The sequence below is a fragment of the Barbus barbus genome, assembly GCF_936440315.1.
Source record: "Barbus barbus genome assembly, chromosome: 37".
Taxonomy (NCBI): domain Eukaryota; kingdom Metazoa; phylum Chordata; class Actinopteri; order Cypriniformes; family Cyprinidae; genus Barbus; species Barbus barbus.
The window spans coordinates 18,996,716-19,018,873 of record NC_136715.1 but is presented as its reverse complement, the minus strand read 5'-3'; the positions used below and the strand labels follow the sequence as shown (position 1 = coordinate 19,018,873).

The 22,158-nt window shown below is 38.0% G+C and overlaps 3 protein-coding genes across 6 annotated transcripts; all 3 read right to left on the bottom strand.

Moving 5' to 3' along the window:
• Positions 1–1,229: 1,229 nt before the first annotated feature.
• Positions 1,230–4,961, bottom strand: LOC306857214 (solute carrier family 46 member 2-like). The gene is made up of 4 exons (XM_079397024.1): positions 3,892–4,961; positions 2,781–2,864; positions 2,516–2,672; positions 1,230–2,419 (listed from the first exon to the last, which is right to left on the bottom strand). The coding sequence occupies exons 1-4, from the start codon at positions 4,841–4,843 to the stop codon at positions 2,380–2,382; spliced, it is 1,233 nt and encodes a 410-aa protein (XP_079253150.1). The 5' UTR covers positions 4,844–4,961; the 3' UTR covers positions 1,230–2,379.
• Positions 4,962–6,465: 1,504 nt separating this feature from the next.
• LOC306857189 (uncharacterized protein) lies at positions 6,466–12,710 on the bottom strand. Of its 3 annotated transcripts, XM_079396981.1 has the most exons (6): positions 11,732–11,836; positions 11,162–11,214; positions 8,670–11,052; positions 7,817–8,058; positions 7,493–7,531; positions 6,466–7,401 (listed from the first exon to the last, which is right to left on the bottom strand). In XM_079396981.1, the coding sequence occupies exons 3-6, from the start codon at positions 10,906–10,908 to the stop codon at positions 7,315–7,317; spliced, it is 2,607 nt and encodes an 868-aa protein (XP_079253107.1). In that variant the 5' UTR covers positions 10,909–11,052; positions 11,162–11,214; positions 11,732–11,836; the 3' UTR covers positions 6,466–7,314. The 3 variants fall into 3 exon arrangements, with proteins under 3 accessions (XP_079253107.1, XP_079253105.1, XP_079253106.1); XM_079396979.1 differs by lacking the exons at positions 11,162–11,214; positions 11,732–11,836 and adding an exon at positions 12,640–12,710; XM_079396980.1 differs by lacking the exon at positions 11,162–11,214 and having other exon boundaries at positions 11,732–11,915.
• A 3,669-nt stretch (positions 12,711–16,379) lies between these two features.
• LOC306857232 (uncharacterized protein) lies at positions 16,380–22,149 on the bottom strand. 2 transcript variants are annotated; one of them, XR_013783080.1, is made up of 3 exons: positions 19,980–22,149; positions 19,701–19,812; positions 16,380–17,821 (listed from the first exon to the last, which is right to left on the bottom strand). XR_013783080.1 is itself a non-coding variant. In XM_079397061.1 (2 exons), the coding sequence occupies exons 1-2, from the start codon at positions 19,078–19,080 to the stop codon at positions 17,329–17,331; spliced, it is 612 nt and encodes a 203-aa protein (XP_079253187.1). In that variant the 5' UTR covers positions 19,081–19,113; the 3' UTR covers positions 16,380–17,328. The 2 variants fall into 2 exon arrangements, 1 of the variants encoding a protein (XP_079253187.1); XM_079397061.1 differs by lacking the exons at positions 19,701–19,812; positions 19,980–22,149 and adding an exon at positions 18,962–19,113.
• Between the last annotated feature and the right edge of the window lie 9 nt (positions 22,150–22,158).

Below are 22,158 nucleotides of genomic sequence, written 5' to 3'. Positions count from 1 at the left end.
AATGCCTCTGACATTAATAGTCTTAGTTTTGACTAGACAAGTTCCAGATGTCTGCTCTGCAATTTTGACTCCTTGACTAGTCATAATATAGCCTACATTTAGGCTAAACTATAAATAATATTTTCGGATATAGTTTTGACGACTAGAAACTAATTGAAGTCAACTATAATTTGTGCTTTTGTATCTCTAATTGAATTCTCACTAGTGAACCCTGTCTATAATTTGAGATAGTTGTAATAGGCCTATGCGTTTAATTTGATGTATTTTACATTTAAAATCTCAATAATTATTTTTTAGATATCCAAAGTAGCCTACTTGTCAAAATACAGTTCTTGAATTGGATTTTTGACTAGATAAGAAGTGGAATGCTTTATAATCAAATCTCACTTAAAGTCATCATGAAATGGAAGTTGTGATGTTCTTTCCCCCCTGTTGTGAAATATCTTTCAGGCTTCTCAAAAGAAAAGAAAAAATGTATGACAGGACTTTGTTTTCCCTGATAAAAAACAAAACAAAAAAAACTATAGAAGCCCAATAGAAACCATCACAGAAATTCTAATGGTTTCCATTAAAATACCATTAAGCTTTTTCCAGTAAAACCACTACAAAATTCCTTTTTTATAGTGTGTTTTGGGCATTTAACATCCCACCAATCCATCACATACCAGTAGATACCATTATAGTTTCCATTAAAACCAATACAATTCCCATTATAACCATTACATTTCCTATTGTGTTTTGGGCAGGGTTCTATTGTTTTGTTTTGTTTTAACAGGGTTGTCTGTTGATAATTGATTGGATTGTTTGATTAAATTAGAATTGCTGATGTATTAAAATGTCATTCTGACTAATCAAACTATGTTTGCGACTCACTGAAATACAAATGTAATTATCTAAAATATTAGTTAAACCAATTTTGTTTTTACACCAATACGCTTGCCACAGTAGATCGTGCATTGACGATTAGATGACACTATGTGGCAGCTGTTGGATATTACACATAAAATATCCTGATGGTAAAACACATCAGCACACTGTTTCTGTCTGGATCTGTGGAAGATATTTATAAATACTGATGAATCCGCAGAAGAAAAAAAATGAAAGAAGTATCTCTACTCTGAACAACACTGAAGAAAAGATTAAAAAAGTGAAGTGCAGAACCCCTTGCTCATGCTGCTACAAAAACTAGCCCACTGGATAGAATGATTGAACAAATAACCAATCTTTTTAAAGGAGCTTTATTGAGAATAACACATAAAGAAATGCATACTATTTACTGTAACAAAACCATATGCAATGCTGCTCTCCAACATAAAAAAAACAGTTTTTATTTTACTTGATAGACACTTCATGTGTCAGTCCTAAAATGCTAATAGTATTTTATATTACGACCTAAAACTATTTCCACCATAAACAATTCTTATCTTACCAAACTATATGTGTCCTGCAAGAAAGCTGGAAAGACTTTTGTAGCATACTTATTTTAGTTCTCCAATTCTTTGACATTATATTATGTATTGCACTTTGTATTATGGCAATCAAATTTTATTTTATGCATTAGTGGAAATCAGACATTAGATATGATGTTATGTGATTATATCTGAGAGAAATGTACAGGGACATTAGTCATGGGAGAAAAAAAAAAATACATGCTTCTGCATTACCCTCAGAAACTGTGCTTTTGCTTGCAAAATCTTTGCATTCTTTTGCTAAAGTTCCAGATTCAGTTGCAAAAGTTTTCTCTTTTAAAACTGTATTTCAGTGCTTTTGCAAGTGAACACAAAGATTCACAGGGAATTTAATTCATTTTTTAAGACGATGCTAAAATTTTGTGAGTGAACAAAACTTTGCAAGGGGATCTGAAACTTTAGCAAAAAACTAAAATTCTGTAAACAAAAGCAAAGTTTTCAGGGTATGCAAAAGTTTTGCAAGCAAATGCAAAAGCACTGAAATTTTCTGTGTGCATGCAATATTTTTGTGAGAGTACGGAAAGGTCTTTTGAGCGAATGCAAAGTTTCTTGGGTAATGCAAAAGTTTTGTGCGCAAACACAAGAGTTTCTCTGGGAATGTGGTACTTTTGCGAGAGAACATAAAGATTTTGTGAGCAAATGCAAAGTGTATCAGGGAATGCAATGTTTTTGGGAGAGATGCTGAAGTTTTGTGAACAAACACACATTTTCTCGGGGATTGCAATACTTTTGTGAGAGAACACAAAGGTTTTGTGAGTGAATGCAAATATAATGCAAAAGTTTTGCGAGAAAGCAAAAGCATTGAAATATAATTTTTATACTTTTTTTTTTTTTCATCACATTAGGGGGAGGCTCCGTAGTACTGAATCCAAATAAGAACAGATACATTTTCATGTAAGTGTTCAACATGTCAAATGGATCCACGTCTCAAGTCTCTGCCACTTCGATAACTGGAAAACAAAATGAACAACTGTTACTCTGCGTGATCTCAGAAAAAAACACCAAAATAACTCTTGCTGTTGTCTTTTAATGACAGATTTACATACATGATCGGGACAGCACTGATGTAACTAATAGCACAGGAGAGGAGGAAGCAGAAGCCACTGAACCAGCCGAGAGTTAGTGGGTAAATGGAGGTGAAAAAAACATTGGACAAGAGATCAGTCACAGCTAGAACCAGCTGGAGCAGCCCAAAGACTCGCCCTGCCAAGAAACACAGCAGAGGACTCTCATGAAGTATCGTATAACGTGCAGTGTGACTTCAACTAAAGCTTATACTTAGATGAAGCACATTTTAAGTTGTAACTTTACCATATTGCTGAGGATGCAGATTCTTGGACAGCATGGCTCGCAGTGTTGGCATGGGAACGCAGGCAAACATCATGATCCCTCTAGCTGTTTAAAACAACACATCTCATCCTTTCACTGGAGAAAGCAATATTATGGATAGAGAACTGTATTTTACCCAGAAGTAACGGTTTAAAGTTGCCTTTGTTATAAATTTGTTTACTACAACCACACAAATTCTAGCTTCACAAGACGTTAACTGATGGACCAGAGTTGTGGATACTTGTGGATTATTGTGATGAATTTATCAGCTGTTTGGACTCTCATTCTGACGGCACCCATTCACTGCAAAGGAAGTGATTTAATGCTAAATTTATCCAAATCTGTTCCCATGAAGGAATAAACTCAGCTACACATTGTATGGCCTATGGCCTGAGGGCATGTCATAACTAAAAATGTTCAGTATAAAAGGAGATTTTATTAATTTACATGACTCACATATCCAGGATAGAGGGAACACTTTTTTTTCAAAGAAAAAAAAACATTCGTTGAGGGGGTGAAATAAAATAAGTAATATCATTATGTTTTTAGCCATTTAGCTTATTTTAATGCTTGTTTTTTCTTGTTTTAAATAATGTTACCTCATCTTGAGGCCCCCTAATGAGCCCTGGCTTCCTTTCAAATCAAGCCATCTTTACTTCTATTAGTGCTTTATACAATACAGATTGTGTCAAAGCAGCTCCACAGTGATAAACAGGAAAAAAGCTAAATCAATTATGGAAACTCAACTATGTAATCAATTTAATAGTAAAAATGTTTTATATAACCTGGCAACCCTGCGCACACACTGTTTTTACACTGATGAGGCGAAAACACCGGCAAACATGCAAGTTGGAGTTCAGTGATCTCTGAGATATCTTGTTCAAATAAAAGTGATACAGCTCGTCTATTTTTGAGTGCCAATTTGGCTGGTTTTGTTACGCAGACCTGGCAACCCTGATAATAATAGTCACTGGTTTAGAACACTGCTCTATGGTTATTACTGGAGAACTATTTCGGTGATATCTGTCAGGTGGGAACTTTATGTGCATCATTCCATGATAAATCACCTTTAATTACCTTAAAATAAACTCACCCAGGAAGTAGACCCAGCTTTCTACAGCGAATGCCATGATTGCCATCCCAGTACAGTTGGACACAATACCCAGTAGAGTGAGGCCTGTGTCTCCCAACACTTTGAACAGACCCAGGACCCCTATGAAGCTACTCAGGTACATGGCGCTGGTGGTGGCTCTGCCATATCCGGCCCAAACCGAGTCCCAGCTCAGGGGGGGCTTCAGCACATACAGCTGGAGCACATTTTCTGCCCCAACCATGCCTAGCATGAACAATACCATTGCTGTCATCAGCATGCCCACAGAGACTCGATCCATCGTTTTCCCATTTTCGGATTCAGCCAGCAACGGCTCACTCTCGGATAGGGATCGTCTCGAGTTAGTGAGGGCAAACACAGAGTACAGTAATGCCACAATGCTGACTAGAATTGCTGTCAGGAGGAGAACCGATGGTCCCATCTGGTACAGATATCCAGACAGGAGACCTCCCACGACCCCTGCGACCCCAAAACAGAAGTCCACAATGTTGAGTTTAAGAGTGCGTTTGCCCTGCTCTGAGCTCAGAGACGCCAAAGCCGCCACCCCGGCCCAAAACATCGGCCCGCCTCCGCTCAAACCATGCAGCAAAGAACCCAAGTACAGAAACTCCAGAGGAACTTCACAGTACATGAAGATGACAAGCATGAACATGCCCAAAACCGAACCCATTTGAGAGGCCACCAGGAAGACTTTAGGTCCATGACGGTCTGCCATGCGGCTCAGTGGTATAATGGACAATATGGCCGCCACAGAGGACAACACACTCTGAATAAGAAGAAAGCGTGAGGATAACGCCTGCGCCTGATCGCTGTCTCCTGCTGTTGCCTTCAGCGACTGGTTGTACACTGTCTGTGTGAGGGCCATCTCAAAGAAGGATGTCCCCAGTCTATTGATGACAACCACTGGCTCCACTAAAGTCAGAATGACCCCCATTTGATTGGCAGACTGGGAGCTTGAAGCTGTAATTTTTAACCTTTGAGACAAAAAAATCAGCAGTATTGATACTGTATGTGTGTGTATTTGGAATAATTAAGATTTTTTAAATGTTTTGAAAGAAGTCTCTTATGCTCACCAAGGCTGCATTCCTTTGATCAAAAATACTGTAAAAACTATAATATTGTGAAATATTGTTTTAATTTTAAAAGAACTGTTTTGTAGTTGAATAGATTTTAAAATAAAGTTTATTCCTGTGTTGCAAAGCAGCCATTACTCAGTTTATTTCCAGTTATTTATAATGGTTATTATTATTATCAACGATGAAAACAGTTTTTGCTGCTTAATATTTTTATGAAATCCATGATACATTTTTTTTTTCAGGATTCTTTGATTAATAAAAATCTAAAAATAACAGCCTTTATTTGAAATAGAAATCTTTTGTAACATTATTAATGTCTTTGCCATCACCTTTGATCATTTGAATGTGTCCTTTTAAAAAATCATACCTACTCTGAAACGTTTTAATAACTGATAATAATAAGAAATGTTTCTTGAGCAGCAAATCCGCATATTAGAATGATTTTTGAAGGACCGTGCGACACTGAAGACTGGAGTAATGATGCTGAAAATTCAGCTTTGCATATCAGGAATAAATTACATTTAAAATAAATTAATATAAAAAACAGTAATGTTAAATTGTAATAATGGTTCACAATATTACTTTGTTTTACTGTATATTTGATCGAATCAATATAGCCTTGGTGAGTATAAGAGACTTCTTTCGAAAAACATAAAAAATAACAGGTTCCTACTGTGACAACTTGCCCCACTGTAGAGGGTCAGTGTGTATTGAATGAACTACTTTTTTGCTTGGGCGATGAAAATGTCCAATTGCTCTAGCCAAGATTTTAAGGTATATGTCTATACAGAAACTTACAAAAATAAACCCACCGTGCAAAATATTCACTAGAGTGAAATGTGTGACAACTAGCCCCAGTTGCTCCTACATATTAAAAGTAATGTTGCATGCAAATAAGCAAATCACATTTCGATCAATCAGATTGATCACTGTCAGATCCTAATTATAAGAGCTGCCTATAAGAGATGTTGTCCCACTTATTATACAAACAATAACACATGCATACACTAATGCGTTTAAATGCTACTGCAGACTAATATGAATATTCGTTTATAAATACAGGAAAAAATGCACTCCACTTACTCATAAGGTTTTATCCACTGGAAATGGATTTTGATTGAGCTGGAAGAGTGGAAAGCCCCGCTTAGCACTGATTTGCAGTTTAATGCAGAATGGAAGATGTGTGATTGAAGTGAAAGTGATTTTAAAAGGTAACTTGTTGCTGCTTGTAAATGCATCTACCATGAGATTCCCATAATTTCACCTCTGAAAGCATAAAGCAAAGTGTGGTACTAATACAAAAATACTAATAAAGTCATCAGTATTATTTAATATAATTGATAAAATTGATAAAATTGATGTCTTTTTTCCCCTTTTACATTGTTTGAATTTCTTTCTGCAGTACCAGTGGTAAGGAATCACTGTTCAGGGCTAAACCCTTCTATTGAAAAATTGTAATATATATATACATTAAACATGTCTACTAAAAATCAAGCCTTTTATTATATATATTGCATATATTATTATTATTATGTGTTAACAACACAGAATACATCAATGTTATCTTTCGATATTAAGTAAATTTTGACATACCAGACTATTATTGAGTTATGAAGACACAATTTACAATGTCTAATCTGTAATGTAGATTGTACATAAAAACAATTATCATATTGCATTTACAATACAGCAAAAATCTCCAGTGCAACTTTATGAATCTTCAATATTCAATACAAAAAGAATCTTCTAATGATATTTTATATATTTTTTTCAGTGGAAAGCAAGATTCAACATTATTTCAAAATAAAGACCACTTTGTTAGATCAACAGGCTTGTGTATTAATGAGTTCATGTCCAGGTCCAGATCTCATGGTCCCTCCTCTCTGTGATTCTACTTTGCTTATTTGGGTTTATTCCTTGTGTGAAAAGCAAGCTGGTCTATCCATTTAAGTGCTGACCATTTGAAGGTTACTGACATTGATGATCTGGAACAAAGTTTGGTGTTTTATTTTCAGATGACAGATTTTATAAGTATTAAGAATGGTAGTTAAATTTTAGTATTGGGCGGAGAAATAGTTTTCACGATCCAGTTTGCTAGAGCTTACAAATCACCCCAAGCAGGTAAGATGCTCTCCACATCTACACCTATTTCCACCACACCAGTCAATTCAGAACAGCCAGCTAAACTGAGTGAGATGGAAGCAATGTCCATGTTTCATGTTCATTGACTTTATATGGTGAGGTGACACGAGTAGTGTACTTGGTTAAAACCAGTCCTTCTCATCTGAAGATGATTTCTGGTGTGTCCTGTTGTGTCAGTGCTGATTCATTAGCTCTCCTGGTTGGCGTACATGCCTGCCTCCCACTGCAGGGCACGTTGGTTTTTATGCCTTATTACACGGGTGGCCTCAACAACCTGCCGAGAAACCAGAGTTACACAACATGATCAAACTGGATCTGTTCCAAAATCCAGCAGAGGGCACTACACATCGAAAACCTCAGCTCACCTCATTGTTTATGGCATCAATAGGTTGGATCCCTGCATACTGAGGAAAGAAAAAGTTATGAAGTGAAAAAAAATCGGTCTATATAGCTCTACATTGCATTGCATTGTGACATTATTCTCTTAAATGTATAGTCAACCTACAAATTCTATTCTTTACTCATGCATGTCATTTCAAATGTGTATGACTTTCTTTCTTCCATGGATTTGCGATTTAGAATGACATGAAGATGAAGGTAATTACACAGTTTTCATTTTTGGGTGAACTATCTTTTTTAGGGCTGTTTATTTGAGAGGTTTGTGATTTCCTGAAAGAAACTTCACTTACTGCATTTTCTTCCAGCTTCAGTTTGACCCGTCTGTCCTCAAAGTCCTTTAGCAGTGTCTCACTCAGACCTTTCTGGGAAGAAGGCGATGGCAGGTCAGCAAGCGCACTTAAGGGCTTGATGTGGGTTGTCCGTGAAACAGTTGGAGACATGGGTTTCGGGCTGCCCCATGGCTGGGGTGTTATAATTGACACAGAGGGAAGTCTGAAAGTGGGTCGTGGTGAGGACAACTGTGAATTTTTATCTGGAGAGATAAACAAAGAAGAACAAGAGATTATGTTTACTATTCATTCACCTACTTAGACGAGTCATTCAATTCCCCATACATTTTAAATAAATTACTGTTTAAAAATCAGCATGGTTTTCTAAGAGCATTTCTGAAACAGATACTTCTTAACATACTATATGTCTGTTGAAATGTAGTCTTAATTCCATTATAGATACAGATTCTGAACTGATCAGTGATCTGTGATCTTGGCCAGCACAAATTATATTGGAAAACAAGACATAGCATGTATGCATTTGATTGTGTGAAAAGCAATCTTTCAATTCAAATGTGCATTAGATCCATGAAGTAAATGATTAATCATTCTTCAGTGAAGCAGAATGTCATGGTATGTCCAAAGTTCAGAAACTACGTTGGCAATTCCTTCTCATTCCTTGGTGCTGCTGACATCCATAAACATTAAACGCTTTAATCAGTTAGCAACTGTATAAACCAAAAAGTTATGAAATGCACATGCCACAAACATAGTGCAGAATAATAAGACAGTTTCCCAGCTACAAGCAGTATCCCCCCCTTACCCATTTGGAATGCTTAGCATGTTTGAGTGCAGTGAGACTGAAGAGTTATACCTGTCATGGATAATCGAGAAATGTCCAGACTCCGAGAATATGGATTACTGTAATTAGTTGTCTTTTCTGGAAGTACCCAATCCACTTCTGCCATGTTCCCATGTGGAGTTTGTGGTGAAAATACAGTTTCCTCGCTGTTTAGAGGAGACCTGGGTTCAGAGGAACTTAGCACTGGATTCACGGATGCTGGGTTGGGTATTGAGAAAGACTGACTACTGGACTCTCTCAGCTCTTGGAGCTCTTGTTCTCGTCTGAGGTCTTTTTCGATTTCCTGACGGATGCTGTTTGGGGCATTCTGCATTTTGGGGCTCCAGTCGGTGTACTCGAGGTGAGATTTCCAGGTAGGAGTGTACCGACTAATTTTTGCCGGTTCCAGTGGGGACGGAGAATTTCGAGAGTAAAATCTGTTCCTTCCTGACATGCTGTTGTCATTTTCCACAATCCACGATGGCTCTTTTTTTGTTCGGAGGGTATTGGTTTGGCACTCTACACCATTTTCTTTATGAATGCTTACTTTAGAATCCTCCTCAGGATGTGCATTTACTTGGACTTGGTTTCGAAAAGTGCTCCTGTCAGAGTTTCTCTGAAGGATAGATTCATCAGGATGTCGATGAGGACAGCAAGGTGAAAGAACTTCCTTTGGGTCCAAAAGGTCACCTTCCTCTGCTAGTGCAGGTTTCTCTGTATTCCGCATGACATCTGCAGAGACTGTGCTTTTCTCTAAATCAGTTGTGGGACTTTCTCTTAGACTTGCCCCCAAAGATGTGACTGGAATTTCATCCGGCTGTGACTCAAATGACTTCTTATTGTCCTGTTCTTGGTTCTCTTGGGTATCATGGCTTGAAACACTGTTTGTGATCTGTCGCTGTTTCTCAAGCTCTCGCTCTCTCTGAATAAGGAAACTTACTCTGTTGGGTTCTTTGTGTTTTGCAGCTTTCACCTGTGGAGATGACAGGGACAGAATTGGCTTTATCCTGATCTCCACCATCTCTGAATTGTCTTTGTGCAAGATACCCCTTGATAGACGTAGATTATCTTCCCGTTGTTGGGAAATTCTGATTTCCCTTTGAATGGGAGTCTCCTCTGCACTTGACATCGTCAGGCTGCTTTCCATCTCTAAAATAGAAGGATAATTCGAAATGCTACCATCGCTGGCATATCCTCCACTTCGGTCACCAAGACCAGAGTCAACATCATCTAAGGCACCTCCATTTTTGGAATCCTCGGTCACAGTTTCAGTCTTTACTACAATTGCTTGTTGTGTTGCTAGTGGGATCTCATTCTCCTCTAGGCTGTTCTCTTTGATTGCTTGTCTTAAAGTGAAGATGCTGGCCGTTGAGGATAGAGTTCTTCCTCGCAGTTTGGGGGAATAAGGGAGCTGCTCGGGGCTCTGTAGGAAGGGGTTCTGTTTTGATTGTTCCATCATTAGGAACTGCTTTCGTGCTGCATTGAAGTCAATTTGCTCATTGTCTATGGTGCCAGGCTCAACCCTGGCTTCTTCAGTCTTCACGCTCACTGGTTTGTAGCTTAGACTAAACCCATGCAGGAGCCTTTGCGGTGTGTTACTGAGGTCCAGATTTTCTAAGGCACTCCACTGCTCTTTAAGGGCAGGGCATTTCTTGGGTGCCTGATTACGGATGATTTCCATTCGGTCTGGATTTTCCTCATCTTCGTTCACCGTGGAGGCATCCTCGACTCGGTAAGGGTTATCTCCATTAGTTTCTTCAAAAAGCCTTCCAGGTATCTTTTCCTCTGTATACGTCTGTAGCTTAAAGGTCCTCTTCTCCTTCAGGGTATTCAGTTTGGCCTGCCTTTGTGGAGAAACCATGTAGACCTCATTCATCTCTGCTTCTGGACTTGCTGGGTCATCTACAAAGGAATAGAATCCAACATGTGAGCCTGTACTGCTGGGGGTTCCAGGGCTGCTGGGGTTGCTTGTAGTACTGGGCCTAAAGTCTTCACTGTCACTTCCATCCTCAGACACAGCCACTTGCCTAGCCTGGACCACCACATCTGGAGGACTATTGCCATACCCAGAGGACACTATCACAGTGGGCTGCATGTCTGTTACTGTTATGCTTTCCAAGCTGAACCTGAAAGAGCTACTGTCCTGACTGCTGCTCCACGTGTTCTCTAGCGACTGTGTTTGGCCTGTAGGGCTCAATATGGAGCGCAAATCTGACTGCTCTAGCTTAGGGGAGAAGGGCTTCATCACCCAGCGCTTTGGGTTGCTGGTCATGGGAACTCTGGGTGGTGGATGGTTCTGGGCAGCCGTGGAAAGTGGAGGTCTCAGAGAAGAATGGGAATGGCTCACAGCCTGCTCCTCTGCTAAGGAGTGAGTGCATGCATCATATGGGTTGACCGTCACAGTTGATGCCTGTCTCTGGGTAACAACAGCGACAAAAAAACAGAAAGACAACAGATTTACTTCTGGACCGTGCAGAGACTATCAGATGATTAACACACTGTGTGTAGAGAGTAAGTAAACGTACTTCCAGATATGTAACATACCCATTTACAAGGTACAAGGTTTAACAGGTTGTGACTAATAAGAGAGAAGAACATGTAAAATGTACATTTAGAAAATTGATCAACTCTAGAAAAAGACGGTACATTGACTCCTGACTTTTAAAACTGTCCTTTGTAAAATTTTTACCATATTTCTTGTAAACGTATTTTAATTGGTATTTTGTTCAGTTTTGTTTAATTTCCTTATTTTAATACTGGAAACTATGATTGCAACTTTAATTCAACTTCATTAATTTAAAAAATGAACATGAACCCATCTTAGGCTTAGTACTATCTCAATTGTAAAAATTTACATATTACATCGCATACAGTTCCACTCGATGGGGTTATTCAAAATATATTTTTAAATACTATATGATTTTTAAAGCTTTATATTTTTGATAAACATAAGAGCGAGAGAATAATATATTTTATTGCTTATATTTTAGATTTTTTTTAAATGTCTTTTCTGTTGAATAACTTTTATGTATTTAAATGTCTTCAGATGTTGATTGTATAGATTTAAACAAACAAACAAAAAAAATGGCACTCACCTCACGTTACTGAAGAAATACATACTAATCCGTCGTTTAAGAATAATTTATCATTGAGGGAAAAAAATTATCTGGTGTGCGTAGTGCGCACTGCATCAAAAGAGTAGATAAGAGTGTCTACCGCTTTGAACAAGCTTACGTAGTTGTAAGGAAGTTTTGCTCACTCTCACTGGTGTCTGTGTGTGACATTGTGAACTGTGAACCGCTGATAAAATGACAGCAGGCCAGTTTCCTGGAAACCACTGCTCTGCCTTTGCTGATTGGCTCAGACTGTTTGAGGGGTGTCCCAAAATTATAGAAAATATACTGTAGCTTTACAGAAGTATGATGGCCAAAACAAAGATTGAGGGAACCGGGCAAGTCTTTACCCCATAAAAATATTTTAAATATGCTCACTGAATAACAGCTTCATATACAGATTCAAATGCATTTTTCATGATATTAAAACAACTACTGATAACAGAACAGCTATGTTTTGATGGATGTTCAGTGTAATGTGGACTGTACAAAAAAGTTTGAAAAATATCACTCTTTCACTTTCTTCTAGACAGATCGACCTGCTTCATAAAAAATTAATGTAAGATACATAACCGTGTTCAACCTGATCAACCTTTAGCCTGCAGTGACAATAAAATGGCTGAAAGAGGAAACATTTCTGCCATAAAATGCATTTAAGAATTATAATATATATAATACTATAGAGAACATTCTTTTTTCTCCTTTAGAAGTTTCAATGTTTTACTGTTTTAATTGATAATTATGTTACATGTACAGTACATACATACAAGTACATACAAATGATCTCACACATTTCAAATGAGCAAATAATATGAACTATTTATTCTAACACAACAAGCTGAACTGTTTATTCTCACAAAACCTTTCAGCCAAAGAAAAATGACACTCACCCTCAGAGATCAGTAGCTGTGTGAGAGCCTGTAGTGTCACGTGTATCAGAAGACACTTCTGTCTTTACTGCACTGACTTGACAAAGTTCAGCTAATATCACATATGCATGCATAGACACACCCCACACCCAGACTGAAGGAGTGCAGACGACTGATAGATTGTGGATGGGGTATTGAGGAAGAATGGACACCTGATATATTAATATAAAAGAGCTGATAAAATGTAAAATCTGTAACTTGAATGCAATGTAAGTCGCTTTGGATAAAAGCATCTGCTAAATGCATAAATGTAAATGTAAATGTAAAAGCTTGATACGGAACCATCTGTACGCAGAATTAACATTAGAGATGTTAAATGGGCCTGAATAAACATTCTTGTTAACTATATTTACTTGTATGGACTGTAGTGAGGATAACAACAACAGTGCAATTAAAATTAAAGCTGAAGCTGTCATTTGAGCTGTGCAATGAGCTAAGGAAAACTCCCTCGGGATGAGTGAAAGTTCAGAGAATGACACTCATATATACATTCCAGAGTTTATGACCAAGTAAATGTCTTTTTCTAAGCTCATCAATAGTAACTGTTTAACTGATCAGGTAGAAAAGCGCCTATGATTGGACTTTTTGTACAAATGTACAAGTGGATTTAGTAATACAAATCTAAACTATGGGGTTTTAAAGCAACAAGTCAAGTCACCTTTATTTATATAGCACTTTTAACAATACAGATTGTGTCAAAGCACTTAACAGTATCAAATTGGAGGATAGAGTGTCAGTAATGTATAAAAATAAGATTAAACACTCAATTTTCAGTTAAAGGCATTTCATTATTGAATTCAGAGATGTCATTGTCTAGCACAGTTTAGTTTAAATAGTATCTGTGAAATCAAATTGACGATAATCGCTAGAAATTAAGTGTCCCCAACTGAGCAAGCCAGAGGCGACAGTGGCAAGGAACCAAAACTCCCTCTGTGACAGAATGAAGAAAAAAAAAAAACTTGGGAGAAACCAGGCTCAGTCGGGGGGGCAGTTCTCCTCTGGCCAGGATATTATTGTTTATTTGTTTAATTATTGATTTAATAAAATTTTTAAATGTATAAATGCATTATATTTCTATTTTTATATTGTTGCAATTCAATTTTTTTTAACACTTTTTGTTACCTTTAAATATAATTTAGTTTCAAAATCATTCTGATGGTTCACTGACATCTAATAAAGCGAATGGCTTGTTTCTTTCCAAACGTCTGTTCTGGGAGTTTGTAAATTTGGTGAGCAGGTACGAAATTTCACAAAATTGGCGGATTGCTTTACGGCAGCGTGTACAGCTATCTACTGTAATTACGACACTGGTAAAATAACAACAGTGAATTCCACTCACATAACTATAGGGTGCTTCAAAGCCACAAAAATACATAAAACTACATACAATTTCTTGCAGCATACAGCAGGAGTTAGCCAATTATTTTATCTTAAGCTAATAAAAAAATGATGGTATGTGTTCACAATATTATTATTTTTTTGCACAACTATAGAAGAAGTAGTTCAGGAAAATGTTTCTTTGCCCCAACCACAATAAAATGTATTCAGAAAAACATAATGCACTTGATTTTGTACATTACATATAGTGAGTATTTTATTAGTTATTGAATATAAAGTAATATCATAATAAAATAAGACCACTAGTATTGTAATATACACATAATTTTATTTATATGGAATTTCAATTATCGGTTCCACTGTATGTTATAAAGCTTATTTTATAAAGCTGATTAAGTGAGACTAATTTGACAATTTGTAATATATAGTAAAATAATTACTAAAGCCTATACACTTAAAAATAAAGGTTCCAAACAGGGTTTTTTCGTAGCAGTGCAAAAGAAGAACCATTTTTGGTTCCCCAAATAACCTTTCAGTGATCAGTTCTTAGAAGAAACAATTTTTTTCTTAGTATGAAGAACATTTCAGTAATATAATCAACGTTTTTCATTACGAATAACTTTTTGTGGAATGGAAAGGTTGAATGGATGTTAAAGGTTCTTAATTGAACCATTAATGCCAATTAAGGACCTTTATTTTTAAGAGGGTAAAATTGTAATATTTTCTTCAAAAACATATGTTTTTGCATAGCCCTACCTTAAAAGAATGATCCAGGCTGTTACACAGCACCTGCCACGGAGGAGTGTACCTGAACATTGTGTTTGCTGCAGTACTAGAGTTTGACTAAAGTTAAACTCAACTCAATCCTGGAGAGTCCTGGAGAGTGGACAGAAGAGCAAAATTATTTTTATGTACCATAACCTACCAAGAATCACCATAGTATGTGTCAGATATTGCACAATATTGTATTATAAAAATACTTTAAGTGTAAAATAAAATAAATAAATATTATAATATGTGATAAAAATTTGTTTGCTTTTACTCTCATTCTTCCTCATTCGGAATTACTCACCTCATCTTTTGCAGGCCGATGGATCCAGCGAGACCATTGTTTCTGATAGCTCTGAAACATACAGTGAAAGCAGGGCCGGCCTACCCCATCAGTACTGTTGCTGGTGTCAGTCTAATTTTCAGTCTTCAATCACTACCCTTAAAACTTGTGTTTTGGCTCAGTTGCTCTGGTAAAGCTCCTCCTCCAATATGGTCAAAACAAGAGGTATCAACTTAAGCAAAAATGCCCAAAATGTGTGTGGGGTGACCTGGCCCATGGTCAAAGATTCAGTGCATGCATGCGTGTGTGTTTGTGTGTGTCGATGACTGTGCTGAGGGCAGGGATACCAGTCTGGAATGCTGCAACAATCAGCAACCTTAGGACAAAAGCTGAGAGTACCCCTCTACCATCCCATAATGCACCTCATAGTTGCTCTGAAGCCTGGTCATTTAATCATTGACAATAGTGGTGACAATACCGCGGTGGCTCTTAGATTAGTTCTGAATGGCAGCAGTGGTGTTCCTCAGGTCTCACTACTAGGCCCGCAACCATTTTTTATTTATTTTTTCATCAAATCCAGATTATTTCCTTACTTTTCCACCTTACTCCTCTACTAGTTTGTGTCAGATGTTGATTTGGTAACCACTTTGATGATTTGTCAGACTGATTCAAACTAGCAACTGAGTTTGTTTTAAAATATTCATTAAAAGAATAGACGGATAAGATCAGTTTGTTCACAAATCAAACTACACTTCTTATGCAGCATGTTTTCGACTCACTAAAAAGAACAAACTCATAAGTGTTCGTGAATCACGCTGTACATTTTTGATGCAGTAAAACAGAATCAAGAGCCATTTGTTAGTGAAACGTATTAAACTGGTTTCACTGTATATTTCTGATTCACTTAAATGAACAGGCTCATAAGAGTAATTTGTTACTGAATCGGACCACAGTGGCTGTTTGTTTTTTAGCAAATGCTTTTATCCAAGATGAATTACAAATGAGAAACAAGCAGTTTGTCAGAGAGCCAACAGTATGTATAGTATACAATGCTAAGTTTAGTATAAAACTAGTTTTTGTATGCAGCCTGTGAGGACAACTCAGTAGAAAACTGTTTCTTGCCATTATTTCACTGTGCATATTTTTATTGCATCTCATTCAATACAGACTGCACACTCACAGTGATAAAATGAATCTTTTGCTGTGGTGTTAAGGATTGCAGGAAATACTGTTACATAAAGATTTGTGCATACTGTAGATTATAAGCAGCACATTTACTGATATAAAGAAAACAAGACAGAGGCAGTGATTTCTGTAATGCACGTCACATTTTAATGTCTCCTTCCAACTCCTTCTACAGCTCTGTCAGGTTGATAAGAAAGCAGACCTTCACAACGCACAGACAACAGTGGCAGTAAGAGGACACACACTCATTATCAGGAGAAGCAATAAGAGAGGAACCTGGTTATATGTTCCTACATTGTCCTCTGTTCTATCATGACTTTGAACTCAGCTTGTCATCAAGGGTTAGGGGTTCAAGCACAGGGACATTATCTAACATGGAAATGTATATGTAGATATGTGTGATGTATGTACCTATAAAAGCATGCGACTATACAAAAGAGATACGCCAGGCCTGTGGCCAGACAACAAGGCATTTCAGGGGTGAGGAACTGGAATGTTAGTACTGACGGACAGTAATGTGAGTGGCAAACCATGAAACTCACAGTGATGCAAAGTCTTTCCCAGATGGCATTGGGAGGAAAGCAAACTGGTTCTTGAACCATGAATTACAACCTCATTTGATGCTGCTTTACTTTCAAAAAGTGTGTACATGGATAAGTGAATGGGAGTAAACATGATAGAACACGATAAACGGAAATTGATTTTTTTGCATTCATGTTGACCTCATTTGACTCCTGGGCTTCTCAACAACGCACATTGATTTCCATAGAGTTCATCCCAGCAATTCGGGCAGTAATGTAACCAGTGGCGGCTGGTGAAAAAATTGAGGTGGGGCTGTGGCACAGCAAACAATTTCACAATAAATCAAAGCAATACGATTCATTGCAATGCAGACAAAGTTAACGAACATCTGGTTACCCGTTTATTCATTAAATCATCTCTGATCAGTTATTTTTACCAGTCTCAGTTAAATTTTGGATACTTCCATGACTGATACAAATCTGAGGATAGCCATGTACAAGAAAATCAATGTGGTGAAAAAAACCTGCGTGTTCTCTTTGTTTAGTTTTTTTTACTTATTTGTACAGGAATTTTGCTCTTCTCTCCTTCTGATTGACAAACTTCTCATCTACTTTCTTATTGAAGTCAGGAATGTCTTTGACCAGTTTCTTCTCAATAGAAAGCATTGCCAGAGCATTAAGGTGATCCTGGGTCATTGTATTTCTTAGGAAAGTTTTGATCCTCTTTAAAGTAGAAAAGCACCTCTCTGACTCTGCTGTTGTCATAGGCGTGGTGATTATGATCTTGAGAAGACTGAAAGTCTCTGTGAAAGTACTTTGAAGATTGTTCTCAATGAAAAACTGGTACAAAGGAACTGCACCACTGCCAACCCTAAACTCAGGGTTCTCATAGCTGAGGGACAGTTCTGTTTTGAGCTTGGCCTTGTTCAGCATGGGGTATGCATCCGCTGTTGTTTCAAGTGCTGATTCAGGAAACGTCACACTGTGTTGTGGAAACAAATCTCCATGCAGCAATGTTGCATTAACGAGGTGCTGGGTGAAGGAAAACCTGTAAAACATTATCAAAGTGATTCTGAGTGAACATGACATGCACATTATATTATTACTAATGTTTAAACTCCAGTATTCCTCATTGCACTTTACTTCTCCTGATCTTGAACTTGCTATTGGTTTCCTAAACAAAACAAGGTCTACAGTAGCATTTCAATAAATAAACCACCTATGTTCTGCTACATGTAAGGATATTATGCACTCAATTATTTTCCCATTTGTATGGATGACAGAAACGTCACCATGCTACGTGTGACTGATCAGCACTTTTTTGGTACTGTACATGGCCCATCTGTTTTATAACGGTGATCTATACGTTTTATATACTGAGGCCAGCTACATAGCTTTCTTAGATTAGTCTTAAAAGTTAGTGATGTAATTATTTTCTTCTACAGTTCCTATCATTTTTAGTCAGTTAAAGGTCCCATGGCATGAAAATTTCACTTTATGAGGTTTTTTAGCATTAATATGAGTTCCCCTAGCCTGACTATGGTCCCCCAGTGGCTAGAAATGGCGATAAGTGTAAACCGAGCCCTGGGTATCCTGCTTCGCCTTTGAGAAAATGAAAGCTCAGATGGCCCGATCTGGAATCTTCCCCTTATGTCGTCATATGGGGAAACGTTACCTCCCCTTTCTCTGCTTTGCCCGCCCATGAGAAAATGAGCTACGACCGTGCGAGGCGAGCGCAATATTTTTTGTTCTCGAGAGACATCATGGCTTGCAAACGAGCGCATAAAGCGCATAAACTGCGCATATTAACAGACAAATTATGTTCATATTTAAAAGTCCAAACAGTCAGTAAGCGATAAGTGCTTGGAAACGCTGTTTTTTAAATGATTTATTGAGGAGTCTGCTGCTTTAAGGCAAACTGAAAGCGTTGCTTCTCTGTCGCTCGCTGCTCAGAACAGACGCAGAGAGAGGCGACACAAGTCGCTAGGTTTGTTAGTATGTAACCGTTATGGGAAAAAAAAGCTGCCAAAGGGTCTGAAAGTTACTAAATATTGTTCTAAAGTCGTGCTCGTGTGTGTGAGACGCGGGAGCTGATGGCAGCGGGTGGTGGATATTGTTGCGGTCCGCCCAGATAAAGTCTATGTGTGGGAAACACTGACCATATCCAGACACAATATTTTAAACTAACCATTCTGAGACGTCCTGCTGTAGCCGCTGAGTTGCAACTTCTTCATCTGGTGCTTCTCCATCCGCATCAGATTCTGGGTCAAACTGAAAAGCTTGAACGACTGCGTGTCTACGAGCCATTGCAATACATCCACTGTCAACATTAGCGCATGGTAACGTGGCCGCAGGCTGCAGGACACACACCCACCCTCCACCTTGCCCCGCCTCTCTCCTCCTCATTAGCATTTAAAGCTACAGACACAGAAATGGCACACCCTAAGGAAAGCTCATTGTGGGACTGGCTCGTAGTGGCTGAAATTCTGCACCAAGGCTGAATTTTGGGAACGAGACTTCAGATACAGTACTAGGGACCACTTAGGCCTATATAAAAGCATCCAAAAAACAGCATGTCATGGGAACTTTAAATTAAAAGTCGACTTAAGTTTACTGTTTGGCTGACTGCTAGTTGGTCAAACTAGTGCTTAATATCTTAATATCCTTTTATTTGTCACCAAAAGAGGTTATATCCACTTACCCACAGAGGCAAGATAATGGCATGTGTTATACTATATTCCCAAAATAACACATTTACAAAGAGTCACTGCAAGAATGCTTATGAACAAAAAAATTATTTACATTTTATGGAATAATTACCAATATAACGCCCATACTAAACCTCAAACATTATGGATCTTGTTTTAGGGAAAAAAACACTTTTCACTCTCTTTCCTTGTTGGTTTGTGTGTGTGTGTGTGTTTTACCTCTGTAGCTAGCCTCCGTTGTTCTCCTGGTCCCAGTGTCCTCGGTCACTTGTTGGGCTGGTGCTGCTGGTCAGAGGATGCACTGTCCCCACACAGAAAGGCAATGGAGTCCCTGGTCCAAAAGATGTTAATAAATAATTAAAATAAATAAATAAATAAATAAATAGATGTGCTCCATGGCAATCATTCATTTTGATGGCAAGGCACAATTAAGATTTCACAGACAACGAATTTTTCTAACAACAACAGCTTTATCAGCCAATAGAAAAGGGTATTTACCTGATTGCTTGAATGTTGTTTCTGAATCCCTGGACAGCTGCTTTAATGTAGACAGGGTCGATGTTCCTCTTCTGCAGCTGGTTGAATAGCATGTCTACATTTGGCATGATCTTGTGAAACAATGCCAGGAAAAAGCAGAAAGCCTCGTCTTCAAGCATCCTCACAAAACCCCCTGACTCTCAGACAGTTGAGTAATCAAAGTTTGTAATGAACGCAGTGAGCATTTCTGCAGACGTCTATTATCTTACGCTGCACTCCGCCGGTGCTTCCTCTCATCACAGTAGCCCCGTCATAAGTTACTTTTGTCCATTTGGTTGAATGGTACTTAGACTGTCCAGAAGTGCTGTAGCAATGGAGTCGGCGTTTGCGTTCTGGATGGTAAAGAACTCAAAGAAGCGCTCTTGGATGTTACCGTTGGACCCTATGTAACAAAGCACAAGCACCAGCTCGTCTCGTCAGCTTGAATGGCGATGAAATCAGCCGCAGTTACTTCCTCCAGAATCCTTTACCACTGATAGCATGGAGTCCAACAGCTCGTTTTGTACCGTCTTTGATGCGCCTTTAAAACTGGTTGCGGTCTTAAGGTGCTCCTCTAGCACACTGTCTATCGAGGCAACAAAATCCACTAAACCCCTAAAAATGCCAGGGTTGTATGACGAGTCAGTCTCATCGTGCCCCCGCAAAGCCAACTCAAAAGCCCCACAAAACTTAACACAATCAATTGTCTTGGATAAAATATACCTGCTTTTTATCCACCTACTCTTATCGCAATACTGTGGCCGTCGTCTAACTGAGTAGCGATGCTTACTCTTCCCAAAATGGCTAGTTTGACGGAATTATCCATGTGTGCCCTGGTGCTCTTACTTTCTCGGACAGGTGCTTCGTATCTCACTCCCGCAGCTGTCCATGCTGGATCTGCCCCAGCTGCTTTAAACAGCAAGCACGGGAAACAAATTAGGTTCGTGTCCGGAATAACTAACACCTGAGTCCGCCATGGTCACTACAAACCAGCCTTGACAGAAAAATCGCCCATTTCAGTTAAGATTTGAGGACGCTGATGGGCGAAATGTTATGTCACATCTTGAATATATTTATATCTTGAATCAGCATTTGACTAAATTCTACAAAGATTTCTCGATCGTGCTGACAGGCAGAGAGGTCATATGGTGATGGTGAAAACATTTTTCACAGAAGATTTTCATCATACAAATATACATTTAAATAATTTATATAATTATTATTTTGTGTGTGTGGTTCAGGGAGCGCCCTCTATTGGCCAGCCGCCACTGACTGTAACTAAAATATGAGAGATAAAACATGACATATTAACTGAAATAAATCATAAATACGACCACATAGACGCAAAATTCACACACATTATTCTAGCAAACCTCTACCATGCCACATAATTTAATTCTCCTAAAAATTAGTTATTAATTTGCCATCAATTTGCCATTGATAAAGTAAGTAATATATAAGGTACAGGTTTAACATTCATTTAAAAAAACCTCCAATGTCATGTAAAGGTGCATTTAGTAGTTTGGTGCTAATTAAAAAAAGTTTTACACATGGAGAAATAAATTGTGTTTTTGTAAAGATTCTGACTGGTGTGAACTCACATGAGGTGAAAACTAAGAAAAAGATTTCTATTAAATGTGTTTCAGTTATGTATGGTGTGGATGTTGCAATGGCATGAGCCGCAGTGTTTCACAGCCGCTAGTATCGTAGTGTTGTTTGGGGATGCAAAGAACGAAATTTATGCAAACTTCGTGCCTTTCCAGCGAAGAAAATGGGAGAATCAGTACCTGTGTACCTAGAAATCAGTACCTAGAAATTAAAGAAAAGAAGCTTTTTGAAACACTAAATTAATTGATTCGCAAAATTATTAGATTTCAAAAATCTCAAAACACAGCACGCTCACGCTACCTTCTGGTCAAAGTAGTGTAAATGTAATGTGATCACAGCCCAATTTAAGAAAGACACCTTTTACAAACCAATCACAATTGTTTTTAATAAAGTCTAATTTACTGAATGTAATTTACAGATCACTAAATAAATACCATGTATTATGATGTGCCTGAATCATTTGTTATAATTGTGTATGCTTGTTTTAGGCAGGACTTGGCAATTCAGTCCAATTAGAAACAATGAATAACCATTCTACTTTTTCATTATACAT

What these genes read in the sequence shown, in the direction of transcription:
- LOC306857232 (XM_079397061.1), bottom strand. Translation starts at nt 19,080, where the DNA reads ATGGCTCGTAGACACGCAGTCGTTCAAGCTTTTCAGTTTGACCCAGAA. An exon ending in CAGCAGGACGTCTCAGAATG is followed by an intron (nt 17,822 to 18,961) that starts GTTAGTTTAAAA and finishes AATGTTTTACAG; the next exon opens with GTTTTCCTTCACCCAGCACC.
- LOC306857214 (XM_079397024.1), bottom strand. Translation starts at nt 4,843, where the DNA reads ATGGGGGTCATTCTGACTTTAGTGGAGCCAGTGGTTGTCATCAATAGA. An exon ending in TCTGCATCCTCAGCAATATG is followed by an intron (nt 2,673 to 2,780) that starts GTAAAGTTACAA and finishes GTTTCTTGGCAG; the next exon opens with GGCGAGTCTTTGGGCTGCTC. An exon ending in ATCAGTGCTGTCCCGATCAT is followed by an intron (nt 2,420 to 2,515) that starts GTATGTAAATCT and finishes TTTGTTTTCCAG; the next exon opens with TTATCGAAGTGGCAGAGACT.
- LOC306857189 (XM_079396979.1), bottom strand. Translation starts at nt 10,908, where the DNA reads ATGACCAGCAACCCAAAGCGCTGGGTGATGAAGCCCTTCTCCCCTAAG. An exon ending in TGAAGCTGGAAGAAAATGCA is followed by an intron (nt 7,532 to 7,816) that starts GTAAGTGAAGTT and finishes TTCTTTCCTCAG; the next exon opens with TATGCAGGGATCCAACCTAT. An exon ending in TTGATGCCATAAACAATGAG is followed by an intron (nt 7,402 to 7,492) that starts GTGAGCTGAGGT and finishes GTTTCTCGGCAG; the next exon opens with GTTGTTGAGGCCACCCGTGT.